This window comes from Heloderma suspectum, chromosome W, assembly GCF_057233095.1.
Source record: "Heloderma suspectum isolate Gila_16-S chromosome W, 16-S_ref, whole genome shotgun sequence".
Taxonomy (NCBI): domain Eukaryota; kingdom Metazoa; phylum Chordata; class Lepidosauria; order Squamata; family Helodermatidae; genus Heloderma; species Heloderma suspectum.
In genome coordinates this window covers 60,072,804-60,098,999 of record NC_139475.1, presented here as the reverse complement: position 1 = coordinate 60,098,999, position 26,196 = coordinate 60,072,804, and the positions used below count along the sequence as shown (strand labels likewise).

Below are 26,196 nucleotides of genomic sequence, written 5' to 3'. Positions count from 1 at the left end.
GGAGGGCTCTGGATAGGGGTGAATGCTCCTTCCTTGTTCTCCTCGACCTCTCAGCGGCTTTTGATACCGTTGACCACGGTATCCTCCTGGACCGCCTGGAGGGGTTGGGCATTGGAGACACCGTATTGCGGTGGTTCCGGTCCTTCCTCTCCAGCAGGTACCAGAGGGTAGCACTGGGAGAGGAGGTTTCGGACCCGTGGCCGCTCGCTTGTGGGGTGCCACAGGGTTCCATCCTCCCCCTGATGCTATTTAACATCTATGTGAAGCCGCTGGGGGCTATCATCAGGAGGTTTGGGGTGCAGTGTCATCAATATGTGGATGACACGCAGCTCTACCTCTCATTCAAATTTTCACCAAGGTTGGCCGTAGAATCCCTGTCCAAATGTCTGGAGACGGTGAGTGGCTGGATGGGGAGGAATAAGCTGAAGCTGAACCCTGACAAGACCGAGGTACTTTTGGTGGGAGACAAGAGGAGGCTGGGGGATGTTGACCTGGTGTCGAATGGGGTACGGCTACACTTGAAAGACCAGGTCCGCAGCCTGGGGGTCATTTTGGACTCCCAGCTGTCCATGGAGGCTCAGGTGTCAGCTGTGAGCCGGACAGCTGTATCAACTCCATCTGATACGGCGGCTGCGCCCCTTCCTTCCCGACCATCTGCTCCCATCGGTAGTACATGCCCTGGTCTCCTCTCGTTTAGACTACTGTAATACGCTCTATGTGGGGTTACCCTTGACGACGGTTCAGAAGCTGCAGCTGGTACAGAACGCGACGGCTCGCCTGATTAAAGGCAGCCGCCGGCGAGATCACATCACTCCAGTGCTGAAGGAGTTGCACTGGTTACCAGTTGTTTTCCGGGCCAAATTCAAGGTGCTGGTTTTGACCTTTAAAACCCTATATGGTTCCGGCCCAGCCTGTCTTAAGGAGCGCCTCCAGCAGCACCAGACAGGCTGCTTAACAAGATCAGCCTCGGATGGCCTTCTGTCTGTCCCATCAGCCAGGACAGCTACACTGGTGGGGACGAGGGAGAGGGCCTTTTCTGTGGTGGCCCCCACTCTGTGGAACTCCCTCCCTAGGGAACTCTGTCATGCCCCCTCTTTAATGAGCTTCCGTCGTGCATTAAAAACGTGGTTGTTCAGGCAGGCATTTGGGGTGGGTTAGGGTATTTTAGAAAATGTTTTTATTGTAGAATTTTATTGTTTTAAACTGTTTTATTGTATGTTGTACATCGCCCAGAGTGGCTGGGTGACCAGCCAGATGGGCGATTAATAAATTTAATAATAAATAAATAAATAAAATAAAATAAATGTGTGTAAAATGGTCACTCACTATTTCCCAGAAATTTAAGCTTTAACTTAATGATCACTGCCTAGTTTTTGCACTTAATTGAGAGCTTTGGCTATTGGGCGGTATAGAAATTAAATAAATATCCCTTTGTCCTCACTGCTTACATGCTACGTGCCCTGCGTCTTTACACCCATACCTGCATCTGAAGAAATGGGATCCGGTCCATGAACGCTTATGCCATAATAAACTCTCGTTGGTTTTTCAGGCACTACAAGACCCTTTGTTATATACAGTTGGTTGTTTTTCTTAAAACAAAGTGAGAGCTGGAAGGCTAAGCAATGGAAAAGATCCAAAGATTCTTTCACAGATCGCAAAATGGGCATATAATCCAATCCAATGAGTACATGACCTGATCAGGTTGGCCGCAACCCATTCGTACTATTCAGGAACCAGTAGAGCAAGATAGGCGGTGTAATACTGAACCTCTAAAGAGGGATAGTTAACTCTAGTTTGCTAGCCATTCCTAGAGCTGTGGGATTTGGTCTCATTTCTGGGAATTCCCTGCTTTACTACACTATTATGTTTGATCCTATTAATTTGCATCTGAATAGAGACTATGGCTTCCTGTCTGTTCCAGATGTTAATTTACTGACCAGTGCTGAGATGGTTGTGTCATCTCCAATTACTGCTCTTGAAAAGGGTCATGGTGCTTATCTTGCATACATTTCAGCTCTATTTGAGTTGTCGCAGATGGGGCGGGGTGCATTTCATCGCTATTCAACTTCTAATCCCATCCCCCTTTACACTGCTAAGTTAGGATCGCAGTTCATATTAGCCCCCCAAAGTTTAAGTCATAATGAATGGTTTAGTCTTGAAGGTGCCACAAGATTTTTTTGTTGTTTCTCAGTAAAGTAATTGGTGTAGTGGCTAGGGTGCTAGACTGGGAGTTGGGAGATCTGGGTTCTAGTCCCCGCTTGGCCATTGAAGCTCACTGGGTGACTTTGGGCCAGTCACAGACTCTCAGCCCAACCCACCTCACAGGGTGGTTGTTGTCAGGATAAAATGGAGGAGGAGGATTATGTACGCCGCCTTGAGTTCCTTGGAGGAAAAAAGGCGGGATATAAATAAAATAAATAAATATTTCTATTCATTCTTATTCATAACCAGTTAGGATTGGGTCATGACCCTGTTAATTAGATTCTGTACTGGTTCCTGGTCTGCCTAGGAATGCAAGATACCTCCTAATATCATTTGCCTTGGGCAAGGCACCCTCAATGGGCCCCCTCTCTCGACGAGTCTTCTTTCTCACTGCCATTGTCATCAGCTGCTCCTCCTCCTCCACATGGCTACTACTGGCTTGCTGAACAGGCAGAGGGCCAGTGAGCCATGGCATCTGCTCCTCCTCCTCCTCCTCACCACCACCACCATCTGGGCCAGAGCAAGAGGCAGGTGAATGAGCAGCAGTGAAGAAGAGGAGGAGTAACTCCAGGGGGACTCTTTTCAGTGGGCCCCTGCTGGGGTGTGGGCCCTTGGCCGGTGCCTGACCATGCCTACTCTTGACGCCAGCTTTGTTAATAACCCCCCACAACTCTGTGTGTGTGTGTGTGTGTGTGTGTGTGTGTGTGTAACATATCTTTGTCAACTGGGATAACATTTCTTGCATCTGGTGAAGTGGACGTCAATCCATAAAAGCTTATGCCATGATACATTTGTCGTTCAGGTGTCATAAGACTTATTTTTTGTTTTTGCTGCAACAGGCTAACACAGCTGGTATCCCCCTAGAAACTGTGAGGCTGCAACCCCATGCTCATTTGAAAGTAAGCGTCGTTTATTTTTTAATTTAAAGTACTGTTATTCTGCACCACACCTAGAGTGGCTTACAGATAATAATTAAAACCAGACAGTCCTTGCCCACAGGTTTACAATCTACATGACACAGAAGGAAAAAGGGGTGGGGAGGGAAGAGGAAAAAATGCAAGTGGTCTTTTAGCAGGGCTGGTGAAATGCTCTTTTCCCCCTCTCATCTCCTTCAGTACAGCCTGGTGGAAGGATTTCCGGGGGGGTTACTTCTGAGTTAATATGCTGGAAGATTTTGGGGGGCAAATGTTCGCTTCTGTTTCTTGATCTATGGGCATGATCCAACCAAAGTTAAGCATCTTTAGGGCAGTAAGTCCTAAAAGTACTAGGAAGTAAATCGAAGTGAAATCGACTGGACTAACAATAGGATCCTATGCTTGCTTGCTCAGAAGTAAATCCTATCGGGGATTAATGAGTCCCACTCCTAAGAAAAGTTCATATAGGACTGTAGCGTTACCTGTTTGTTTTTGTGGGGGAGTGAAAGCAGGTATTTAAAATTAATCAATGATTAATTACTTCAAATGGATGGGACTTGAAGCAATTTTAATTGTGGCTGGACAGCAACGGATCTTAATACAAACACTTAAAAGTGATTTAAATACGAAATGCAAAGAAATATAATTTTGGAAAAGGCATTTTAAGTGTTTATTAATGCAGCTGAAATATTTTAATTCCCGGTCTTTGTGTTGCAGAAAGTGCTTCACGAGCGTGGTGGTGGTTTTTTGTTTTTAGATAAAAAGATTCTTAATTTGGAACCTGTCGCTTTAAATCATCTTTTTTACATTGCTTTTTACCTTTTCTTCCTCCACTTCAGCCCCTCCCTTCAGTTTTTACATAATATCGCGAGAGCTCTCCCAATCGTCGCAGCGGGGCGGTTTTTTTCAATTTGTGGCGCGCTCCCCGAAGTCCGCGAGGAGACGCTTTTCCTCAGGTGGTGGTGGAGGTGGAGGAGCGCAGACAAACCTGCTTAGCGGGAACTAAAGGGTTTGGGAAAGTCGGCCAATGAGCGCCGCCGCTCTCGCGAAGCCTCCAATGGCCAAGAGCAGAAAAGGAGGGGGCGCCAAGGGGAGAAAAATGGGGAGGGGAGGAGAAGTTAGGCTGAGTGGTCATGCGCTGTGGTATCTTGCCCGTGGACTGGCTTTGAGGGAGGAATTGAGGCTCGGCTGAGGTGGGGTGGGAAGGGAAATGCCCCTCCAATGTTTGTTCTGGGGAGGGGGAAGGAAAAGCACCAGCAGGGGAAAGGGGGGGTCTTCAAAAACAGGGGGTCTTCAACTGTGGAGAGCTTTGTGCGGCAAAGGAAAAATGGGAGGGTCTTCAAGTATGGAGTGTGTGTGGTAAAAGGCGGGCTCATTAATTAGGGGGTGATGTTGGAGAATGGGGCACAAGCCCAAGAACTGTGCATATTGGCGGGATGGTGAGGGTTGGGGGGAATCTTCGGGTGCTCGGGATGGGGAGGTGAAGTGGTTGGGGGCCGGGGGGATCTTCAGGGGCTCAGGGGTAAGAATACTGTGACAGTGTGAGTATGAGGGGGAGCCTGGGGGGCTCAGGAACTGGGGTGGGGTTGATATCCGGGGGGGCTCATGGGGAGAATGTGGGGGGAACCAGTTAAGGTATGTCTGCGGGGAGCTTTGAGGGCTCAGGAAGTGGGGAAGGAGGCTCTGTGGGAGTGAGGTCTTCCAGGGCTCATAAGGGAGAAAATGCAGGGCAGGAAGGATGACCTGGTAGGCAATGTGTAGGAAGGGGGAGGCCTTTAAATAGCAGAAAACATTAGACCAGGACAATTCCTTTGCTAGATAATGAGTACAAAAATTGTTCTCCTGTAGCCTCTTTACTAGTCATCTGGAGTTTAAAAGCTTGGTGTGATACTTGAAGTGTTTCTGCTTTAATTTAATTATCCTTGTTTTAGTATGATGTACATCTTAAAAGTTATGACAAAGTTAAGTTTAAAAAAGGTTGGAAATAGACTAATCTGTATTCTAGCACCATGAAAATTTAATTTAAGAATGCATGCATAGATGGCAATAATTCCACATTGAGCAAAAAAGAGAAGCAAAAATAGTACACAGGAAGTTGGACTCGATGGCCTTGTAGGCCCCTTCCAACCCTACTATTCCATGATTTTAAGTGGGGGGAAACTGATGATAAGAAAAAGGGGCTGTTAATAATTGGTTGGAAGTCCAACTGATTCTTTTTGAAACAGATCAAGATTGGTTCATCATAGTCTATCTGCTTATTGGCGTATGTACCCTACCCTTCCATTTAAAAAAAATCCAAGATTGCACAAAAAGGATGTTCTGGTCCAGAGTTAATTTGGGGGTTGGCAGTGTTGAGGGAGGTCATGGGATGAAGTGGCTAAATGGTGTGGGAAATTTTTCAGGTAAGATTGGAGTTTCTGTAATTGGGACACTGAATTAGGGGCAGTGGGTGCCAGGAAAAGAGGGGATGTTTATAGGACCTTGCTGGACATAGATCAGGACACTGTTTCTCTTGAGGCTATCAAGCATTATATTGGGGAAATGAGTTTTTTTTTCCTTTTTCTGTGTGTTTGTGGCTGGGATGGCATTCGTACAGGGTGATTATATCCCTGGAGTTGGGATGGGAATAAGTAGTGGTGCGTCTTTCATTGAGGGGGAGTAAGATTAGGGTGAGGGTGATGAAGTTGTGGAGCTAAATTTTCTTTTAAACTGAGTGGGTTAAGTGTGTTGAGAGGCAAAGTAAGGTACAAATGGTGGCTTCGAATTACGTTTTAGTATATGTGTGAGGAGGACCTGGGTGGAGCTGGGTTGATAAGTGAGACATGGCAAGGAAAGGGTACCCTTAAAGGCAGCCTAAAATCATTTAAAATAAAATTTGTGCTTTGCAGTACTTGGGCTTTTTGTATGGGAACGTGATGGGAGACCATGTAGACAAACAGTAGGGAGGAGTGGTGCATCTCCTTCCCCTCTGCCCCAGCATCCTTCCGATGTTTGTAATCTGTTGGCTGTACTTCTCCTTTGACAGAACTTCCACCAACCACAATGTGGATCCAAGTGCGCACCATGGATGGGAAGGAGACCCATCGGGTGGACTCTCTTTCCAAACTCACCAAGGTGGAAGAACTCCGGCAGAAGATACATGAAGTGTTCAGGGTGGCACCTGATAGGCAAAGGCTTTTCTACAGGGGCAAACAGGTACCCATCCCATCTCTTGTTCTTCCTTCTCCCCAACCCTACTATTTTCTGTACCTTGTTTGCTTCCTCGCGCTGGAATTTTGTGTGTTATGTGAAACAAGGAAATGCGTATTTCATGTCTCAGTTGAGAAAACAAGGAGTGACTTTAAAAGTGGGCCTGTGTGTTTGCTCCAGCATTTTTAAAACTAATATAGAACTGACTTTTAAGTTGAGGTCAAATGAATAGATAAATATAGTTAAAATAGCAATGTTCCAAAGATGCACATTGCTTTGCGAAGCAAATCCCTACTACTGCTGGATATTGTAACCAGCAAATCCACGTCTTAACATAGAACACGCTGAGTGTTGGTGAAACTCTTGTGCCGCAGGGTGGAAGTAATGCAGGGTTTCATTCTGGTGCTGCTGGTAGCAGCTGCTTGGTTTGGGGGTGTTAATGGTGGCTAAGGATTTGAAAGAAAGAAAAATATGTAGCTACGTGGCCAACTTTAGCGATGTGTTTATACTGAATATGATGAAGAATCTACATAGGAGCCTCTTTGGAGAGGTTTTTGCGAATTGACTGAGAACTTTAGAACTCCGTTTTTCCGTTAAAAAGGTAAAGGAACCCTGAATTGCACTGCCATCTAGTGATGTTGTTCCAGTAATGCATTGTGCTGGCACATGCTGTTTCGGTTGGTTCTTGGCCTTGTTCTTGAAGTATCTTTAAGTACCTGTTGCCTCTGCTTTGGTCCTGCTGAAATTAATGTTCTGATTTTAGCTTGTACTTTGTCCCTGGCAAAGGCGAAGTACAGGCTGAAGGGGCAGGATTGCAGCTTGAGATACATAGGCATATGGTCAAGGAACACCTAATTACTTTGAATGAGTTCAGATCTCCAGGGCCAGATGAACTGCACCCTAGAGTAATAAAGGAACTGGCCAGAAGAACTCTCAGAACCACTGTCTATTCTCTTTGAGAAACCATGGAGGATGGGGAAGTGCTAGATGACTGGAGGGGGGCTAATGTTGTCCCTGTCTTCAAAAAGGGTAAAAAGGAGGAACCTGGGAACTACAGACCAGTCAGTCTGACATCAGACCCTGTGGAAATTCTGGAGCAGATGATAAAGCAATCCATCTGGAAGCCCCTTGAAAACAGTGCAGTGATTACTCGAAGCCAACATGGATTTGTCAAAAACAAGTCCAGCCAGACGAATCTGATCTCATTTTTTGATCAGTCACCTCCCTTGTGGACCGTGGGAGTGCTGTGGACATCATATACCTCGACTTCAGCAAAGCTTTCGACAAAGTGCCCCATGATCTCCTGATGAGCAAACTAGCTCAAAGTGGGCTAGATGAAACAACGATCCGGTGGATCCACAGTTGGCTACAGAATCGGACTCCAAGAGTGCTTATCAATGGGATCTTCTCAAACTGCGGAGAGGGAACGAGCGGGGTACCGCAGGGCTCAGTCCTGGGCCCAGGGCTCTTCAACATTTGTATTAATGACTTGGAGGAGGAGGTGCAGGGAATGCTGATCAAATTTGCAAATGACACCAAATTGGGCGGGATAGCTAATACCCTGGAAGACAGAAACAAAATTCAAAGTGATCTGGATAGACTGGAGTGCTGGGCAGAAAACAACAGAATGACATTTAATAGGGATCAATGCCAAGTTCTGCACCTCGGAAAAAGAAACCAAATGCACAGTTACAAGATGGGGGATACGTGGCTCAACAACGCTACAAGCGAGAAGGATCTTGGAATTGTTGATCACAAGCTGAATACGAGCCAACAATGTGATGTGGCTGCAAAAAAGGCAACTGCTCTTTTGGGCTGCATTCATAGAAGCATAGCTTCCAAATCCCGGGAAGTACTAGTTCCCCTCTACTCAGCACTGGTTAGTCCTCATCTGGGGTACTGTGTCCAGTTCTGGGCACCACACTTGAAGAAGGATGCAGACAAACTGGAGAGGGTTCAGAGGAGGGCAACAAACATGATCAGGGGACTGGAAACAAAGCCCTATGAAGAGAGGCTGAAAGAACTGGGCGTGTTTAGCCTTGAGAAGAGAAGACTGAGGGGAGATAGGATAGCGCTGTTCAAGTACTTGAAAGGTTGTCACAGAGAGGAAGGCCAGGATCTCTTCTTGATCCTCCCAGAGTGCAGGACATGGAATAATAGGCTCCAGTGACAGGAAGCCAGATTCTGGCTGAACATCAGGAAAAACTTCCTGACTGTCAGAGCAATACGACAACGGAACCAATTCCCTGGGGAGGTGGTGGGCTCTCCCACACTGGAGGCCTTCAAGATGAGGCTGGACAGCCATCTGTCAGGGCTGCTCTGACTTGGATTCCTGCACTGAGAGGGGGGTTGGACTCGATGGCCTTGTAGGCACCTTCCAACCCTACTGTTCTATGATTCTATTCTTGCTGTTTCAGTCCTAGTAAATGACATTCAAAATGATAGTTACCGACTGTCATTAAGTAATTAAGTTGCATTTAGTTTCTGTTCCATTAAGCCTGCTGGTGTGTTCTGTGAACATTAATAGCTTGCGTGCCCTTTCAGATGTTAAAGTTCAGTTAAAACAATCTTGCATCTGAAGTGTTAGTGCAGCAGTTTCAGGGATGTGTTTGAAATTAGAAGCAAAGTAGCCCTGGTCTGCATAACATTAGCAAAAAACTATTTTTCTCGTTGGTCTGCCACCTTTGACAAGGAAGGGCAGGTAATAGTGTTACATGATTGCTCAAGTATTTTCATTGACCTGATTCCCACTTAATGCTAACCCATCGTTTATTTAACCCATGATTTGTTTCCCTAGCCAGGGTTTGTCTGACAGACAATTGAGCAAACTGGTTTATTTTCTCAATCCCTGGTTGTTTGTTTCCCTCCTCCTTAGCCTGCTCCCTCCCTGCATCCTAAATACCTTTGCGGTGCTGTTATACTGGCATGTAGAGGGGCTGGGTTTTTTTACCCTTCTTGCCAGCCACTTCTGTAGCCTGGTGAAACAACCCATGAACAAGACACAGTTCTGAGTACACACATAATGACAACCCATGGTTTAAACCCAGAGTTTGCAACACAACAACAAACTGGACTGGTTCACACCACATGCTGAGCTCACTGTTGGTTATTTAATCCATGGTGAGCCACAGTGTGTGCTGGGCACCATTTTGAAGATTCAACCCCTAATGGGGTTGTGGCGTGTTGTCTGAACACAGCCATTGGGGTTTATGCGAAGGTCGCATAAGGCCCAATGGCCAGGTTCAGAGGACACACTGCAACCCAATTGTGGATTGCATATTCAGAATGGCTCATCGCGTGATGTCTGGTGTGTTGTGTAAACCAGGTCAACTCTTTCTGGGTTGTTCGTGGTTAATAAGCCATTGTTTGTTAGTGCAGCTGGGTTTGTAGAATATGACAAGCCAGAGTTCAAAAACCCACATCATGGGTTAGAATAGAATCATAGAATAGTAGGGTCGGAAGGGGCCTACAAGGCCATCGAGTCCAACCCCCTGCTCAATGCAGGAATCCAAGTCAGAGCATCCCTGACAAATGGCTGCCCAGCCTCATCTTGAAGGCCTCCAGCGTGGGAGAGCCCACCACCTGCCCAGGTAATTGGTTCCATTTGTTGTATTGCTCTGACAGTCAGGACGTTTCTCCTGATGTTCAGCCGGAATCTGGCTCCCTGTCACTTGAGCTATTCTTCTGTGTCCTGCACTCTGGGATGATTGAGAAGAGATCCTGGCCTTCCTCTCTGGGACAACCTTTCAAGTCGTTGAAGAGCGCTATCCTATCTCCCCTCAGTCTTCTCTTCTCAAGGCTAAACATGCCCAGTTCTTTCAGTCTCTCCTCATAGGGCTTTGTTTCCAGTCCCCTGATCATCTTTGTTGCCCTCCTCTGAACCCTCTCCAGCTTGTCTGCATCCTTCTTAAAGTGCGGTGCCCAGAACTGCACACAGTATTCCAGATGAGGCCTAACCAGTGCTGAGTAGAGGGGAACTAGTACTTCCCGGGATTTGGAGGCTATGCTTCTATGAATGCAGCCCAAAAGAGCATTTGCCTGTTTTGCAGCCACATCACATTGTTGTCGATCACAAACTGAATACGAGCCAACAATTCCAAGATCCTTCTCGCTTGTAGTATTGTTGAGCCACGTATCCCCCATCTTGTAACTGTGCATTTGGTTTCTTTTTCCGAGGTGCAGAACTTGGCATTTATCCTATTAAATGTCATTCTGTTGTTTTCTGCCCAGCACTCCAGTCTATCCAGATCACTTTGAATTTTGTTTCTGTCTTCCAGGGTATTAGCTATCCCGCCCAATTTGGTGTCATCTGCAAATTTGATCAGCATTCCCTGCACCTCCTCCTCCAAGTCATTAATACAAATGTTGAAGAGCCCTGGGCCCAGGACTGAGCCCTGCGGTACCCCGCTCATTCCCTCTCCCCAGTTTGAGAAGATCCCATTGATCAGCACTCTTGGAGTCCGATTTTGTAGCCAACCGTGGATCCCCCGGATCGTTGTTTCATCTAGCCCACTTTGAGCTAGTTTGCTCATCAGGAGATCATGGGGCACTTTGTCGAAAGCTTTGCTGAAGTCGAGGTATATGATGTCTACAAGGGAGGTTACCTGATCAAAAAATGAGATCAGATTCGTCTGGCTGGACTTGTTTTTGACAAATCCATGTTGGCTTCGAGTAATCACTGCATTGTTGTCAAGATCCTTCCAGATGGATTGCTTTATCATCTGCTCCAGAATTTTCCCAGGGATTGGTGTCAGAATGACTGGTCTGTAGTTCCCAGGTTCCTCCTTTTTGCCCTTTTTAAAAATAAAAATAAATGTTAGGGGTCTTCCCCTTGACCTCCCCTGCCGAACTCCCCTGGCCAACTCCTGTTTGCTCCCCCTGCCCGCTCGCTCTAGTTGCTCGCTCTCTGGGAGCTTGCCTGCTTCTGTAGTCCCTGGACCAGCTTGCTCTGCTCTGCTCTGCTGGGAGGCGCGAAACAGACTGAAGCTTCCCGCCCAGTCAGCTGCTGGGAGTACTCAGGTCACACCCCTCCAATTCAGTTGGAGCTCTCAGAAGCTCCTGGTGAGCTCACAGCCCATCAGAAGGATAAAGGGCAGCCCCCTGGGCTTCCTGCAGCCCACTTACCTCTTAGCCTCTGTCTCTTCAACCACTGCAACTCCCCTGGCCAACTCCTGTTTGCTCCCCCTGGTCGCTCGCTCTCTGGGAGCTTGCCCGCGTCTGTAGTCCCTGGACCAGCTGGAGCAGCTTGCTCTGCTCCTGCTCTGCTCGGAGGTGGGAAACAGACATAACAGGTTAGTGTTATGTGTGAACCCAGCCAGTGTCATGCCTGTTTTTTGTGTTCAAAACTCAAGAGTATTGATTTTTTTTATGTGGTGGCTTGGTTCTTGCCTACCTAGGCACCTGCTATTTCCTTAAAGATCAGGAGCGTTATCAGAATGTTACAGTCTATGTGCCATCAAGGCTGGTGAGGAATTGAGTGAGGTGTGTAACTGAGATTGTTCAAAACTGTTGCAAGACCTTTACAGTGTGGATTGTTAATTGACCTGCTTTTGGGGTATTTTACTCTTCAGTCTACTGTATTTTTATTTTGCTTTTCAGATGATTATTGTCTCCTTAAGAGGCTTACTTCAGTAAAAAAGAGACACAGGCCCTGCCATCAGGATTACAAAGTAAAAATATAAGACACACAAGGGAAGGGAAGTGGAGGGAGATTAGTTTTTCAAGGCCAGAGCAAGGTATACCTATAAGCAGACCTATCCTGTTCAGACCAGGCTGATCTTTCTTTGTTGGTGTTCTTGCTCTTGTTCCTTTGGCCAATGGATGGGGCCAGGGCACTCTTTCCTCTTACATCTGCAGTCCCCAGGCAACTGCCAGTTGGACCCGAGTATTCTTTGTACCAGGGAAGGGGGCAGTGAGCTCCATGTAACTTGTTCCTTCTGTGGCTGATGGGTGGGCCAGGTTGGTTTCCCCCTTGGCTTGGTGGTGTTCCTCGGAAGCAGGGGGTGCAGTTTCCCAGTGGCCCTGGGTCCCTGGCTGATGACAGCTAACCTTGAGTTCAAGATTTAGTGTGATATGACCTGTGCTAAAGCATACATGAGGATTTGAAACTTGGCTAGTCTTATTTAAAAGGGTAGTTGAGTAAAGTGGCTTATATTTGCTCCTATAACCTTTTGCTTAGCAAAGATCTTTTATTGAGAATGCACTACTAAAACATTTTCTGTTTAGAACTATGGCCAACTTCTGCTTTGGGAAGAACTAGATTATCCCCAGAGAAGCTGCTTGGGGCCCCCCAGAACCTACCTCTGGCCGTTATGTCACTGCCCCCTTTCCCCAGACAACTTGTATTGAGAAACTCTGACTTGCCAGGCGGAAAAATCTCACAGGTGCCTCTTTCGTTGAGAAATGAGAGACAAGATGTGTATCGCTTTTGCCATGGCAAGCACTGATTCTCAAGCAAATTTGCTCCTGGAGCCCTGCCCAAGCACACACTGGTTCTTTGCTGGCAGGAACCCCTGACATTGGGAAATGAGAACTCATCCTTGAGCTGCTTCTTGCTTCCTGACATTAGGAGCAGATGCCAGCGAAGAAGTTGTGATTTGTGCTCCTCAAATTAGTCTGGGGAAGGGTGGAGAGTCCCAGAAAAAAATCCTGGGCATTTAATGCCTCCTGTAGGCTCACCAGTTGACTTATTGCTTTAGGGAAGGAGGTGGGGAAGCTCTGGTTTGAAAAAGGATTTTTAAAACGTCTGATGTGAAAGCCATCTTGGATGTGATCCTAAACACACTGGCTATGGAATAAGACTTATCAAACATGATGGGCTTTTTCATAGGAGTGTGCTGTGCACACCATAAAAAGAAGCAGAGATGCAGCTTACAAAAGATAAAACAATGGTAAGATTGAAATGTGGGTCCAATAAACTGTGCCTTATTGGATCAATAGTGACATTGTTCCAGTGAGGGCTACTTCCAAACCAGGAAAGTGATTCAGTCTCTGAGTACAAACCAGGCTATTGGGTTTAATATCCTGACTTGTTGTATGACATTAAACCATAGTTTTCCCATTTGGAAGTAATAGGAAACGGGTTAAGCTCCACAAACTAGTCTTGTGTATTGCATGTGACGAGGGTGCACACAGTCACAACACTTCTGTTTGGTCCAGTAACCCATGGTTTATTGGGTCAAGATAATCTGGTCTGAACCGGGTCAATATCTTTAGAAGTAAATTGTGTTCCAGTGCTTAACTTTGGATTCACTTAGACCTTGAAGTGTCTCCCCCTTAGCAATTCAAAATGGAAGAAAAACAATTACAATACCCTGCCTATCTCTCTCCCAGGGTTGTGAGGATGAATGGAGATTTTAGGCTGAAATATCCTTGGTATGCTGCTGATACCCAGCTCTGTCTCTTTGATCAGATTTCTATGAGAAAGTGGAAACTTTGAACCAATATTGTTTTGGGGTTGTAAGGTAGTTGCTATGAATTACCTCAACCACTGGAGATATGCTGCTGGTCTGAGGGGTTAACAGTAGGCTAGTTGCATTACCCTTGGTCATTATAAGAATCTTATAACATCAAGAATTGGTGCCTTGGTTTTTGTTCTTCCCTTTCCCTCTCCATCCTGTTTTCCTTTTGTGTTGTGTCATTTTTAAATAGTAAGTCTGAGGGGCAGGGGACTACCTTGTTATAGATCTTGAAGCCTTTCCAGCTGAAGAGTGGGGTATAAAAGTTTTAACTTAAAAAAAACCTCACTCTTGGGGTAGGAGTTTTAGACAGGAATCAGTGAAAGAGCATTGCCTTGATGTGCTATGGAAACAACAGTGGAAGCAGGGCCATTCCACCAGCTCTGCTTAAAAGACCTGTCAAGGAGAAAGGAAGATCCCTGCCGCCGGGACCAGCCCCAGTCTCCCTGCGAGGGAGGACTGCCCAGGACCCAATCCTGGGATCCCCTTCCCAAAAACAGGACCCGCCAAACTCGGGCTTTCGGTCCCCCAAAATACCCACTAGCCACCCTCATAAGCTAAGAGGCGCTGAAATTAGCACTGAGGTTATGCAGAGGGATCACACCAATTAAAGGTTGGATAAAGGTTTAGTAAGATCAACGTAAGGGGGTAGAGGGAAAGGGAAGAATGGACATAGCCATTTCCACAGAGGGTACAAAGCTAAATCACTTAACTATAAACAGAGATTTTCTATGAACGCGCACCCAAGCCAAAATAATAAAGCTACCTGGCCTGTCCTTAAATGCCTAAGCATGGATCTCCCTGTCTGGCAACCAGCTGTCTGCAGGTCCAGGACCACCAGGATGAAGGGAAGACCCCATGCCTCGACCTCAGCCCCCTTTTAAAGCTCAGCCCTGGCAACCTAGGGCAGATCTCCCTTCAGCCAATCACTGGCTCAGGCCCTGGGTGGGCCGCCCTGGCCTCCGAGATGCTGGAACTCCCCACCAACTCCAGCTGTTGGCACTTCCCAATTTGCGGGGACTGTGCCTGGCCTTGGGCAAAGGGCCGAGGAGCCGCTAAATAACAAACAGTCCCAGGTGGTTACCTCCGACGTGACAGCCTGACCAGATCTTATGGCGGAAAGCAGGCCGTTATCCTTGACAAGACCGTTCACATGAAGGCTTATTCTCCCTCAACTGTCACCACAAGGCTGCAACAGGGGGAGAGGAGATGGGCAAGCAGGCCATTCCATCAGCCCTACTGAAAGACCATTTGCTTTTTCCCTCTTCCCTCCCCCTCCCCATTTCATTTTGTGTCATGTGTTTTTAGGTTGTAAGCTTGCAGGCAGGGACTATTTAGTTTTTGATTGTGTATATGCCTCTACAGGAGCGTTTTTGGCTGAGGAGTGACTAAAACTACTTTAAATACATAGTTGATGTACCAGGTGTTCCCCCTTCATGGATCACTGCCTTGTTGTGGCGAAGGGGCTTGCGTAATTCAGTGAAGCCATAAGCTATGCCGTGCAGGGCCACCCAAGACGGACCGGTCATGGCAGAGAGTTCTGACAAAATGTGGTCCACTGGAGAAGGAAATGGCAACCCACTCCAGTATTCTTGCCAAGAAAACCCCATGGAACGTATCACAAGGCTAAAAGAGATGACGCCGGATGATGAGCCCCTCGGGTCGGAAGGTGTCCAATATACTACTGGGGAGGAGCAGAGGGTATTTCCAAGTAGCGCCAGAAAGAGTGAAGCGGCTGGGCCAAAGCCGAAAGGACACTCAGCTGTGGATGTGTCTGGTGGTGAAAAGGAAGTCTGATGCTGTAAAGAACAATGTTCTTTAGGAACCTGGAATGTAAGATCAATGAATCAAGGTAAGCTGGAGGTGCTCAAGCATGAGATGGCAAGATTGAACATCGACATCTTGGGAATCAGCAAACTAAAATGGACAGGCATGGGCGAATTCAATTCAGGTGACCATTATATCTACTACTGTGGGCAAGAATCCCTTAGAAGAAATGGAGTAGCACTCATAGTCAACAAAAGGGTGGGAAAAGCAGTACTGGGGTACAATCTCAAAAACGATAGAATGATCTCAGTACAAATCCAAGGCAAACCATTCAACATCACAGTAATTCAAGTCTATGCCCCAACCACTGAGGCTGAAGAAGCTGAGGTTGATGGGTTCTATGAAGACCTGCAACACCTTCCAGAACTAACACCAAAAAAAATGTCCTCTTCATCAGGGGATTGGAATGCTAAAGTAGGAAGTCAAGAAATCACCGGGATCACAGGCAAGCATGGCCTTGGTGTTCAAAATGAAGAAGGACAAAGGCTAATAGAGTTTTGCCAAGAGAACACGCTGATCATAGCAAACACTCTTTTCCAACAGCACAAGAGACGACTCTACACATGGACATCACAAGAAAGCAAAGTGGCTGTCTGAGGAGGCTTTACAAGTAGCTGAGGAAAGAAGGGAAGTGAAAAGCAAGGGAGAAAGGGGAAGATATATCCAACTGAATGCCGAGTTCCAGAGGATAGCAAGGAGAGACAAGAAGGCCTGCTTAAATGAACAATGCAAAGAAATCGAGGAAAACAACAGGATGGGAAAGACTAGAGATCTCTTCAAGAAAATCAGAGATCTCAAGGGAACGTTTTGTGCAAAGATGGGCATGATAAAGGACAAAGAAGGCAGGGACCTAACAGAAGCAGATGAGATTAAGAAGAGGTGGAAAGAATACACAGAAGAACTATACAGGAAAGATCTTAATGGTTTCAAGAGGCAGAGGAACTAGAGATCAAATCGCTAACATTCGCTGGATCATGGAGAAAGCAAGAGAATTCCAGAAAAACATCTACTTCTGCTTCATTGACTACACTAAAGCCTTTGATTGTGTGGATCACAACAAACTGTGGCAAATCCTTAAAGAGATGGGAGTACCAGATCACCTTACCTGTCTCCTGAGAAACCTGTACGAGGGTCAAGAAGCAACAGTAAGAACTGGACATGGAACAATAGATTGGTTCAAAATTGGGAAAGGAGTACGACAAGGCTGCATATTGTCGCCCTGCTTATTTAACTTATATGCAGAGTACATCATGAGAAATGCCGGGTTGGATGAATCACAGGTCGGAATTAAGATTGCTGGGAGAACTATCAACAACCTCAGATACGCAGACGATCCCACCCTAATGGCAGAAAGCGAAGAGGATCTAAAGAACCTCTTGTTGAGGGTGAAAGAGGAGAGTGCAAAAGCTGGTTTGAAACCCAACATTAAAAAAACGAAGATCATGGCATCTGGCCCCATCACTTCCTGGCATATAGAAGGGGAAGAAATGGAAGCTGTGACAGACTTTATTTTCTTGGGCTCCAAGATCACCGCAGACGGTGACTGTAGCCATGAAATTAAAAGATGCTTGCTCCTGGGGAGGAAAGTTATGGCAAGCCTAGACAGCATAGTAAGAAGCAGAGATATCCCCTTGCCGACAGAGGTTCGTATAATCAAAGCTATGATTTTCCCAGTAGTAATGTATGGCTGTGAGAGCTGGACTGTAAGGAAGGCTGAGCACCAAAGAATCGATGCTTTCGAACTGTGGTGCTGGAGAAGACTCTTACGAGTCCCCTGGACTGCGAGGAGGTCAAATCAGTCCATCCTAAAGGAAATCAACCCTGAGTGCTCATTGGAAGGACAGATAATGAAGCTGAAGCTCAAATATTTTGGCCACCTAATGCGAAGAGAAAGGTCACTGGGAAAGACCCTGATGCTGGGAAAGACCCTGATGCTGGGAAAGACCCTGATGCTGGGAAAGATTGAAGGCAAAAGGAGAAGTGGACGGCAGAGGATGAGATGGCTAGATAGCATCACCGATGCAATGAATATGGACTTGAGCACACTCTGGGAGAGAGCAGAGGACAGGAAGGCCTGGCGTGCTATGGTCGATGGGGTCACGAAGAGTCAGACACGACTTAAGGACTGAACAACAATACCAGGTGTTATTCCATGGGCTTGTGTTGGCTTCTGGACTTCCCTTTGTGGGAGGGACTGGGAAACAATCTGCACAAACTGAGATAATATGTATTATGGAACAGAAAGGAAGAAGGCTAGATGCAAATAGAGACACACAGACATCTTAGAATTTTTTTTAATAGTCGCATTGTCTTGCTGTCCGGTGAACAGTATAGTGTCTTGCAAGAGAAAGGAGATGCTCTCCCCACCCACCCCTGCTCATTCATGGTACAAATGAGGGTAATAATTGATCTTGGTCTGGAGAGTCTTTGAGACACTAAGGTTCATGGCTGAACATTTTCCCAGTTCCTGCTTTATCATGCAGAAATGAGCAGAGCCTTCTGGAATGTTTGGTGATAGGAGATGCATTTTAAGTTGAAGGAAATCCTTTCCAAAGAATGCCACTAGTTGCCACTTCTGTAATCTCCTGTGGCTCTTCATTTCAGTGCTTTCAGTGTTTTTCTTTTGGTCACCAAGTGCTAGCCAAGATGGTTGTAGGACAGTTAAGCATTAGTACTAAGTATATTGGCTAAACAATACAATTTTGATTGTTTAAGGAAAATAAGGGAGAATTTGATGCTTGGTATTCTTTAGAGGTTTTGCGGTTACTTCATTCCACAGGCTTAGGAACTTACACTGCAAGTACAAAATTGTGTCTTAAATGAAGAGAATTTCATTTCTCTGTTGTGTGACAAATGTATGTGGACATGTTTGTCCAAAAAAATTGTACCGTAAGATGCTGGACCAACTGAAAACTGGGTTGCAGAATAACTATAATTGGCTACCTACGGTGACTGTAGCCATGAAATTAAAAGACGCTTGCTCCTTGGGAGGAAAGCTATGGCCAACCTAGACAGCATAGTAAGAAGCAGAGACATCACCTTGCCGACAAAGGTCCGTCTAATCAAAGCTATGGTTTTCCCAGTAGTAATGTATGGCTGTGAGAGCTGGACTATAAGGAAGGCTGAGCGCCGAAGAATTGATGCTTTCGAACTGTGGTGCTGGAGAAGACTCTTACGAGTCCCCTGGACTGCAAGGAGGTCAAATCAGTCCATCCTAAAGGAAATCAACCCTGAGTGCTCATTGGAAGGACAGATAATGAAGCTGAAGCTGAAATATTTTGGCCACCTAATGCGAAGAGAAAACTCCCTGGAAAAGACCCTGATGCTGGGAAAGACTGAAGGCAAAAGGAGAAGGGGACGGCAGAGGATGAGATGGCTAGATAGCATCACGGATGCAATGAATATGGACTTGAGCACGCTCCGGGAGAGAGCGCAGGACAGGAAGGCCTGGCGTGCTATGGTCCATGGGGTCACGAAGAGTCGGACACGACTGAACAACAACAACAACAGGGGGGCAGTATAAGTAAAGGAATTTAAATTGTCAATGAAGACCTATAGATTGATTTGTGGGGAGCGGGGCAGGGGACGTATGTAGATTTTTAAGGTGCTGCAGTACTCTTGCTTTGTCTAAAACAGACCAACATTTTAATCTCTGAAAGTTAAAAGAAATACAGCAAGTCTTTAAATTATTTTATTTCTTTGTTCATGAAGAAAAATTATTTTCAGTTGCATGTCACAAAGTGGCTCTGGCCCATGTGAGTTTATGTTACAATAAATTTCTTAGCCTTAAAATGCCACAAGACCTTTTTGTGTTTTACACTCCTTTTGGGGGTGTTCCACCTTGAACAATATTAGTATTTTATATAGAGTATTTCCACAGTGCTTGGTGTGCATTACCTATACAGCAAACCTGTAAGGTAGACTGCTATTACAATTCCTATATTCCCCATGCAAGGCCAAGGTTGAGAAAATAGCTTGGTTAAGGTCGCCGCAGCTGAGATCTGAACCAGCAGTGGTAGTTCTGGCTTGTCCTCTGAGCTGCTGCACTACAATCAGTGGATTGAATGTATGCTTGCTGTTCCCCACCCCCTGTAAGTACAAATAGTGTTGAAAAGAAATGAAGCAAATTGTGGGAGATATTTTTGAAGTTACTAATAACAGATATGGAGCATTAGTTGAGTTCTGTGGGAAAGCTTGTTAAGGGTTATAATGAATTCCCGAGGGGTTGAAAAGAAGGCAGTTGTATAGAGAAGTGTTTTAGCTGTACGATGGACTTATTATTTGAGGCGTTGATTATGTATTGAAAGCTTTTTGTTATTCACAGGAATGGAATCAAGCGTCTCAGGGTTGGTACAACCAACAGTGAACAACATTTTGCTTTAACTTTATTTAGCCTGTTTAGGAAAATGCTGGCATGAAAACAAAACCGGTGTCAAATCTAACAATTAAAACTGAGCAGACCAAAACATTTCACCTAAATAGTTTGGTGTTTTCTATTTCTGGAGTGTGTGAAGCACAGCAATTTACTATATATTTTTGATAGCTCTTGAAAGTCTTAATGAGACTAGTGGTCTTCTTCCAACTCTTATTTTACAGATGGAAGATGGTCATTCCCTTTTTGATTACAGTGTTGGCTTGAATGATATTGTTCAGCTGCTGGTGAGGCAAAACCCTACCCTCCTGCCTCTGGCTAACAAAGAAAAGGACTCTGAACTTTCAGACACAGACTCTGGCTGTGGCTCAGGCCAAAGTGAATCTGATAAAAGCTCCAATAATGGGGAGGGGGCTATGGAGATGGAGGGGCAACCCAGCACAGCAGCGAAGGCTGACTTGGTGGACCCAGGCTTTGGATTCTACAAGGTGAGGTGGCTTGAGTTTAAAATGCAATGCACTTTTTAAGTGGAAATGTCTATAATCTCTAAGTTCGAAGCAAAACTGTTGTAAAGAATGTGTAAGCTTTTATATCTGGAAAGATAAATTGAGGACATATTTATAGTACTATAAACTGATGGCTCATCTATCCCTGTGGCTTCTTATGGTGCCACAAGACGGTTGCCTGTACCAGCCATGCTGCAGGTTGGCCACCTAACAGAGTTCAGTTGCCCAATTCTCTTCAGTTCTTCTACTTGAAGAAACAAACATGGTTTATCTTTTGAAACTGCTCAATTCCAGGCCAGGCTTACTGAAAGCAACTTAATGGCTTGACTTTCTGTTTTAGATCAATGAGCTGGTGGATGCTCGTGATACGAGCATGGGCGCCTGGTTTGAAGCTCAAGTTGTCAATGTGACGCAGAAAGGAAAAGCAGCCAGCAAGGCAAGGGAGAGTGATGAGGAATCTGATCTGCAAGAAGCCATCCCCAATGAGGACATAATATATGATGTGAAATATGAAGAGTGAGTGGTTTTAATTTTTCTTTAGTGTCTTTACAACAGTAGTCAAGCAGCTGGCTCTTGGCATAGCTAATGTCGCTTGAGCTTAGATGTAGAGCCAGGTTTCCACATATTTCTCTGCTATGGTGAGTGGGCCACCACCATTGTCTCACAAGCTCTGGCTGCCTTCACAAGCACAGAACTGAAGAGGTAGGTGGGGATTGTCCTGACACTTGTGTGGAGATCCCTGCCCCCTCCCAAGCTCCAAGGTTGGAAGGAAGCTGGGAGTTTGTCAGATTGCCAAGGCATGTAGCGTGCCTTGACTGTGCAGGACCAAACAGGCAAGCCCCCTGCCATGCTTTCCTACTGTATAGTAGGAAAAAGTGGTAGGGAGCTTCCTGGGTTACTGCTCAACTGCCGCAAGCTCCATGTCTCTCTTTCCTATGGAAAGGCTCAGCTGCCATGCAAGGATAACTTTTTGCAGGGTGGTGGTGGTGGTTGTGAAGTTGCACCCCTTTATTGCACTGTTTTTCCTGCACTCTTCTCCAGAAGAGCATTGCATGCTGGAACATGGTTGCCTCTGTGCTGCTACTCAAGCTACCATAGCCGTGACAGTCTGGTCAAGGTGACACAAGTAACTGGTTGCTATTGCTGTCTGGGCTGGTGTTTATAATGCAGGACTACATCCAGCACTAGTTGAGGATGATTTTGGCATGTCCTCTATTAGGGTTCAGCACCTAGAATTTCCTGGGCCGATCTAGCCCCCTGGGAAGAGTCTCTCCTAAGGCTTAGTGACTGGCAATAAGAGCTTTAAAAGATAGTATGCCGGTATTTTTGGCCTCACCCTTTTTGTCTTTGGCCCTGCCCACCACTGGAAGGCGGCCCCCAAGAGCTTCTCTGAAATAGAATTTGGCTGTTGCTCTGAAAGAGGTTCCCCAGCCCTGTGCTAGAGCAAAAACCACCACTGGATGCAACCCTATAAATGCAACTCATCTGAGATGATCTATGGCAGTAACACCAGCTGCAGAGGACTTGTTCCTGGGCTCTTCCACAGGAATTTGTTAGCTTTCCTTTTCCCTCACCATTTTTCAGTTGCCCTTTGTATCTATTAGACTGAGCCTGTGAGCATGGTCTGTCTTCTAATATCTGTACAGTGAATAGAACATTTTAGACACTTTAGTATTACTATTATTAATAATATAATATTTTATGAGTTGAGTTGTTGAGGAAGAGTGGGGCTGCATTATTTTTGTTTGTTGCATTGATTCCTCATCTCTTCCCTCCCCTCTTCAAGCTATCCAGAGAATGGTGTCATCCAGCTGAGCTCCAAAGATGTGCGTGCTCGTGCCAGGACCACCCTGAAGTGGGAGGAGCTAGAAATAGGAGACATCGTCATGCTGAATTACAATCCCGATGATCCAAAGGAGAGGGGATTTTGGTATGATGCAGAGATCCTACATAAGCAAGAAACCAGGACATACAAGGAATTATATGCCAGGATAGTTCTTGGGTAAGTGATGAGCATGAGTGGACTCCATCTGCCAAGCGTCCAAGAAATGCTACTCCATGCTGCCCTATCCTTCCTTATCGCAGTCTGTGATGATCTTAGCCCATGGGAACTCAGATGGGGAGGGGCACAACATTTTTTTGCAACAATTTCAGGAGGGGTAGCAGTGTTAGTTTATTGCAGCAAAAACAACAAAGAATTTTGTGACACCTTAAAGAGTTAAAAAATGATTTTGCCATCAGCTTTTGTGGATACTGTCCACTTCATGAAAGCTTATAGTAAAATAAAATCATTTTTTTGAGGTGCCACAAGACTCCTTGAAGCTTTTATTATATTTCACTACAGAGTTGGAAAGGGAGAGATAGGACCATCCATCAAGCAACATCACTTCTGACCGTGCCTCAAGGGTTGTATATATCTGCCCTTACTTGTTCTGTCTGGCAGGTACCAGAGGGTAGCTCTGAGGGAGGAGATTTCAGACCCTTGGCTGCTAACTTGTGGGGTGCTATAGGGTTCTATTCTCTCCCCGATGTTACTTAACGTCTATGTGAAGCTGCTGTTTGGGGTTCAGTGTCACCAATATGTGGATGACACGCAACACGCAATATGTGAATGACACCTCTCATTTAAATCCTCACCGAGGGTGGCAATAGAAACCCTGTCCAAGTGTCTGAAGTCAGTGAGTGGTTGGATGGGAAGGAATAAGCTGAAACTGAACCCCAACAAAACTGCAGTACTTTTGGTGGGAGATGAGGGGAGGTTGGGGAATGTTGACCTGGTATTGAATGGGGTGCAGCTGCCCCTGAAGGACCAGTTCCACAGCCTGGGGGTCATTTTAGACTCCCAGCTGTCCATGGAGGCTCAGGTGTTGGCCGTGAGCCAGGTGGTGCTGTACCAACTCCATCTGATACGGCGGCCGCACCCCTACTTCCCTAACCATCTGCTCCCATCAGTAGTTCATGCCCTGGTCTCCTCTCACCTAGACTACTGTAATATGCTGTATGTGGGGTTACCCTTGAAGACGGTTCGGAAGCTGCAGCTGGTGCAGAACATGGCGACCCGCCTGATTAAAGGCAGCCGTCAGCGAGATAGCATCACTCCAGTGCTGAAGGAGTTGCACTGACTACCAGTTGTTTTCCGGGCCCAATTCAAGGTGTTCGTATTGACCTTTAAATCCTTATATGGTTCCTGTCCAGTCTATCTTAAGGAGCGCCTCCAGCAACACCAGGGATGCTGCTCAACAAGAGCAGCTGCGGGAGGCCTTCTTTCTGTCCCGTCAGCCAGGACAGCTAGGCTGGTGAGGACTAAGGAGAGGGCCTTTTCTGTGGTGGCCCCCACTTCGTGGAATTTCCTCCCTAGTGACCTCTGCCATGCCCCCTCTTTGATGAGCTTCCACTGGCTTTTGAAAACCTGGCTGTTCAGGTGGGCATTTGGGGTGGGTTAGGGTTTTTTTTAGAGCAATGTTGTTTTGTTGATCATGTTGTATTCTGTGTTATTTGTATTGTACGCCACCTAGAGTGGCCGGGTAGCCAGCCCAGATGGGCAGCTGATAAATCTAATAAAATAAATGAATAAATAAATCTGTACTAGGGATAAGGGGATTACAGTATGTATTACATCTCCAGTTTTGCCTCCTTTGCATAGCTTGTTCTGATATGCTTCCCTTCTTAGGGATGCTGGTGATACCTTAAATGATTGCCGAATTACTCTTGTGGATGAGATTTACAAGATTGAAGAACCTGGGTGCGCTGTTCCACTTACTGCTGAAAGCCCACTAAAAAGTAAGTCCTATCACTTCCATTCACAGTGACCCCCCCACCCCAATGTTTTGCACTGGAGGATAGCTCCTGCTGGAAAAACATGCCATGTTGGGTCAGGACAATGTAGTCTCTGAAGTTTGTTGACAGCAAGCTGTTCTCTGCCCCCAGCAGATGATACTTGGAGCTATGCTACCTTTAAACGTAAAAGTTCAATTTAGCTGTCATAGCTAATGGGTGTTGTTAGGTCATCCTCTGTGAAGTTGTCTAATCTTTTTAAAAAGCTATTTAAGCTGGTGCCCATTGTAACATCTTCTGGCAATGAGTTGGAAGTACAGAACCAACACATCTTATGGCTTGCTTTTGGCTCAGCATGGGGGTGTTTGTGTGTTTTTAATTCCTTCAGGGCAGAGTGGGCCAGTTTGTAAGCACTGCAAAGACAACCCTAGCAAAGCCTGCAGGATGTGTGCCTGTCATGTGTGTGGCGGGAAAGAGGCTCCTGAGAAGCAGCTAATGTGTGATGAGTGTGACATGGCTTTCCACATCTACTGTCTCAGCCCCCCTCTTAGCAGTATACCTGATGATGAGGACTGGTAAGTCACCATGAATGAGTCTTAAGAGCATGTAGCCCACATATAGGGGCCTAGGAGCTACAGCTGAGCTGAAAGTTATCTAGACTGGCTTTTAGGTTTAAAAGTAATACACTTGAGAGTGGGATCAACTCCACCTTGGAAAAAACTCTTTATCCTACCCTTTTCATGGTTGACTGCATCTTCCCCCGCCCCCCCCCCCCAAAAAAAAAAAAAAGCCCTGAGGTTTTGGTGACTACTTCTTTCACTGTTTCATTCCTCCTCAAGCAATCCCAGCCAATCAGCAATCACGTACTGGAGGTGATGACATGACACTATGTATCAATCAGACTTGGGTATTTCCTGATGCTGCTAAAGGCAAATTAAATGCATTTAGAGCAGGGATGGAGAACATGTGGCCCTCCAAATGCTGTTGGATTGCAACTCGCATCACCCCAGCCAGCAAAGCCAGTGGTGAAGGATGATGGGAGTTGTAGTCCAGCAGCATCTAGAGGGGCACACATTCCCCATCCCTGATGTAGAGTCAAATTGGTGCTTCCTATAAAGGTCATCCTAGCCAATTGTGGATCACAAACTATCAGGGAATTCAAAACGAATGCTTCCATAACTCCTTTGCAATGATCCTAAAAAAAAATGCCCCAAAGGAGGGGCTTGCAATTCTGACAGAATTTTTTGTAATAACCCACTCCCTTGCCTGCACTGCCTGGCCGCACCTCTACAGTATCTCTCTTAGCAGAGGTGTTTTCCTATCCTGTTACCTAGGAAATGCCAGGGCTTCAGTCTGGCATCTTCCACATGATTTCCCATTGACCATGTAGGTTGGGAGCTCCAGCCTGGTTCTGTCCTCCTTTCCTCTCACCTCAAGTGAGCTATTAGGGTGGGGTGCGGTAGGCAAAGCTAGGTGGAAGGAAACATGTGTTTCCCATCAAATGTTCTCACTTCAGTCCCTGGGACCTCCCAACTACCAGACCTGTGAAATGGGACCCCTGCCTGGACCTCTGGACAGCTGCGGCAAGTTGTAGTAGACAGTCCTGGGCTAGATGGACCAATCGCTTGAGCAAGTAGAAGGTGGCTTTATATATGTTCTATGTAAGCCACTGTTCTGGATAAGAATTTAGTAGCTGCAGATACAGTATTGGGTTACTGAGCTGTATCTGTCTCTTTAGCTTGCCAGTTTTGTGTGGTGTATATATACTTAAGTGCCAGGTTTTTACGAAAAGGGAAATTGTAGGTGGAAAAATCTGTCAGTTTCACTGTGCACTAGCATTGACTCTCTCTGATCCAGGTACTGCTTGGTATGCTTTGAGTTTTAGGGAACTTCTAGCTAGTTGTAAATATGATTCAAAACTATGGTAGTAGCTTTTAACAGAATGACTTCTTCCA

The 26,196-nt window shown here is 46.0% G+C and overlaps 1 protein-coding gene across 1 annotated transcript in view; it reads left to right on the top strand.

Moving 5' to 3' along the window:
* The first annotated feature begins 4,003 nt into the window (after nt 1-4,003).
* The window catches only part of LOC146334067 (E3 ubiquitin-protein ligase UHRF1-like), a 39,372-nt gene continuing 17,179 nt past the window's right edge, over nt 4,004-26,196 (top strand). The window contains exons 1-7 of the mRNA XM_084825091.1: nt 4,004-4,072; nt 6,142-6,311; nt 20,186-20,449; nt 20,808-20,983; nt 22,254-22,469; nt 24,138-24,247; nt 24,630-24,816. Coding sequence (XP_084681217.1) covers nt 6,159-6,311; nt 20,186-20,449; nt 20,808-20,983; nt 22,254-22,469; nt 24,138-24,247; nt 24,630-24,816 — 1,106 coding nt within the window. The 5' untranslated portion in view covers nt 4,004-4,072; nt 6,142-6,158. The remainder of the gene's footprint in view (nt 4,073-6,141; nt 6,312-20,185; nt 20,450-20,807; nt 20,984-22,253; nt 22,470-24,137; nt 24,248-24,629; nt 24,817-26,196) is intronic.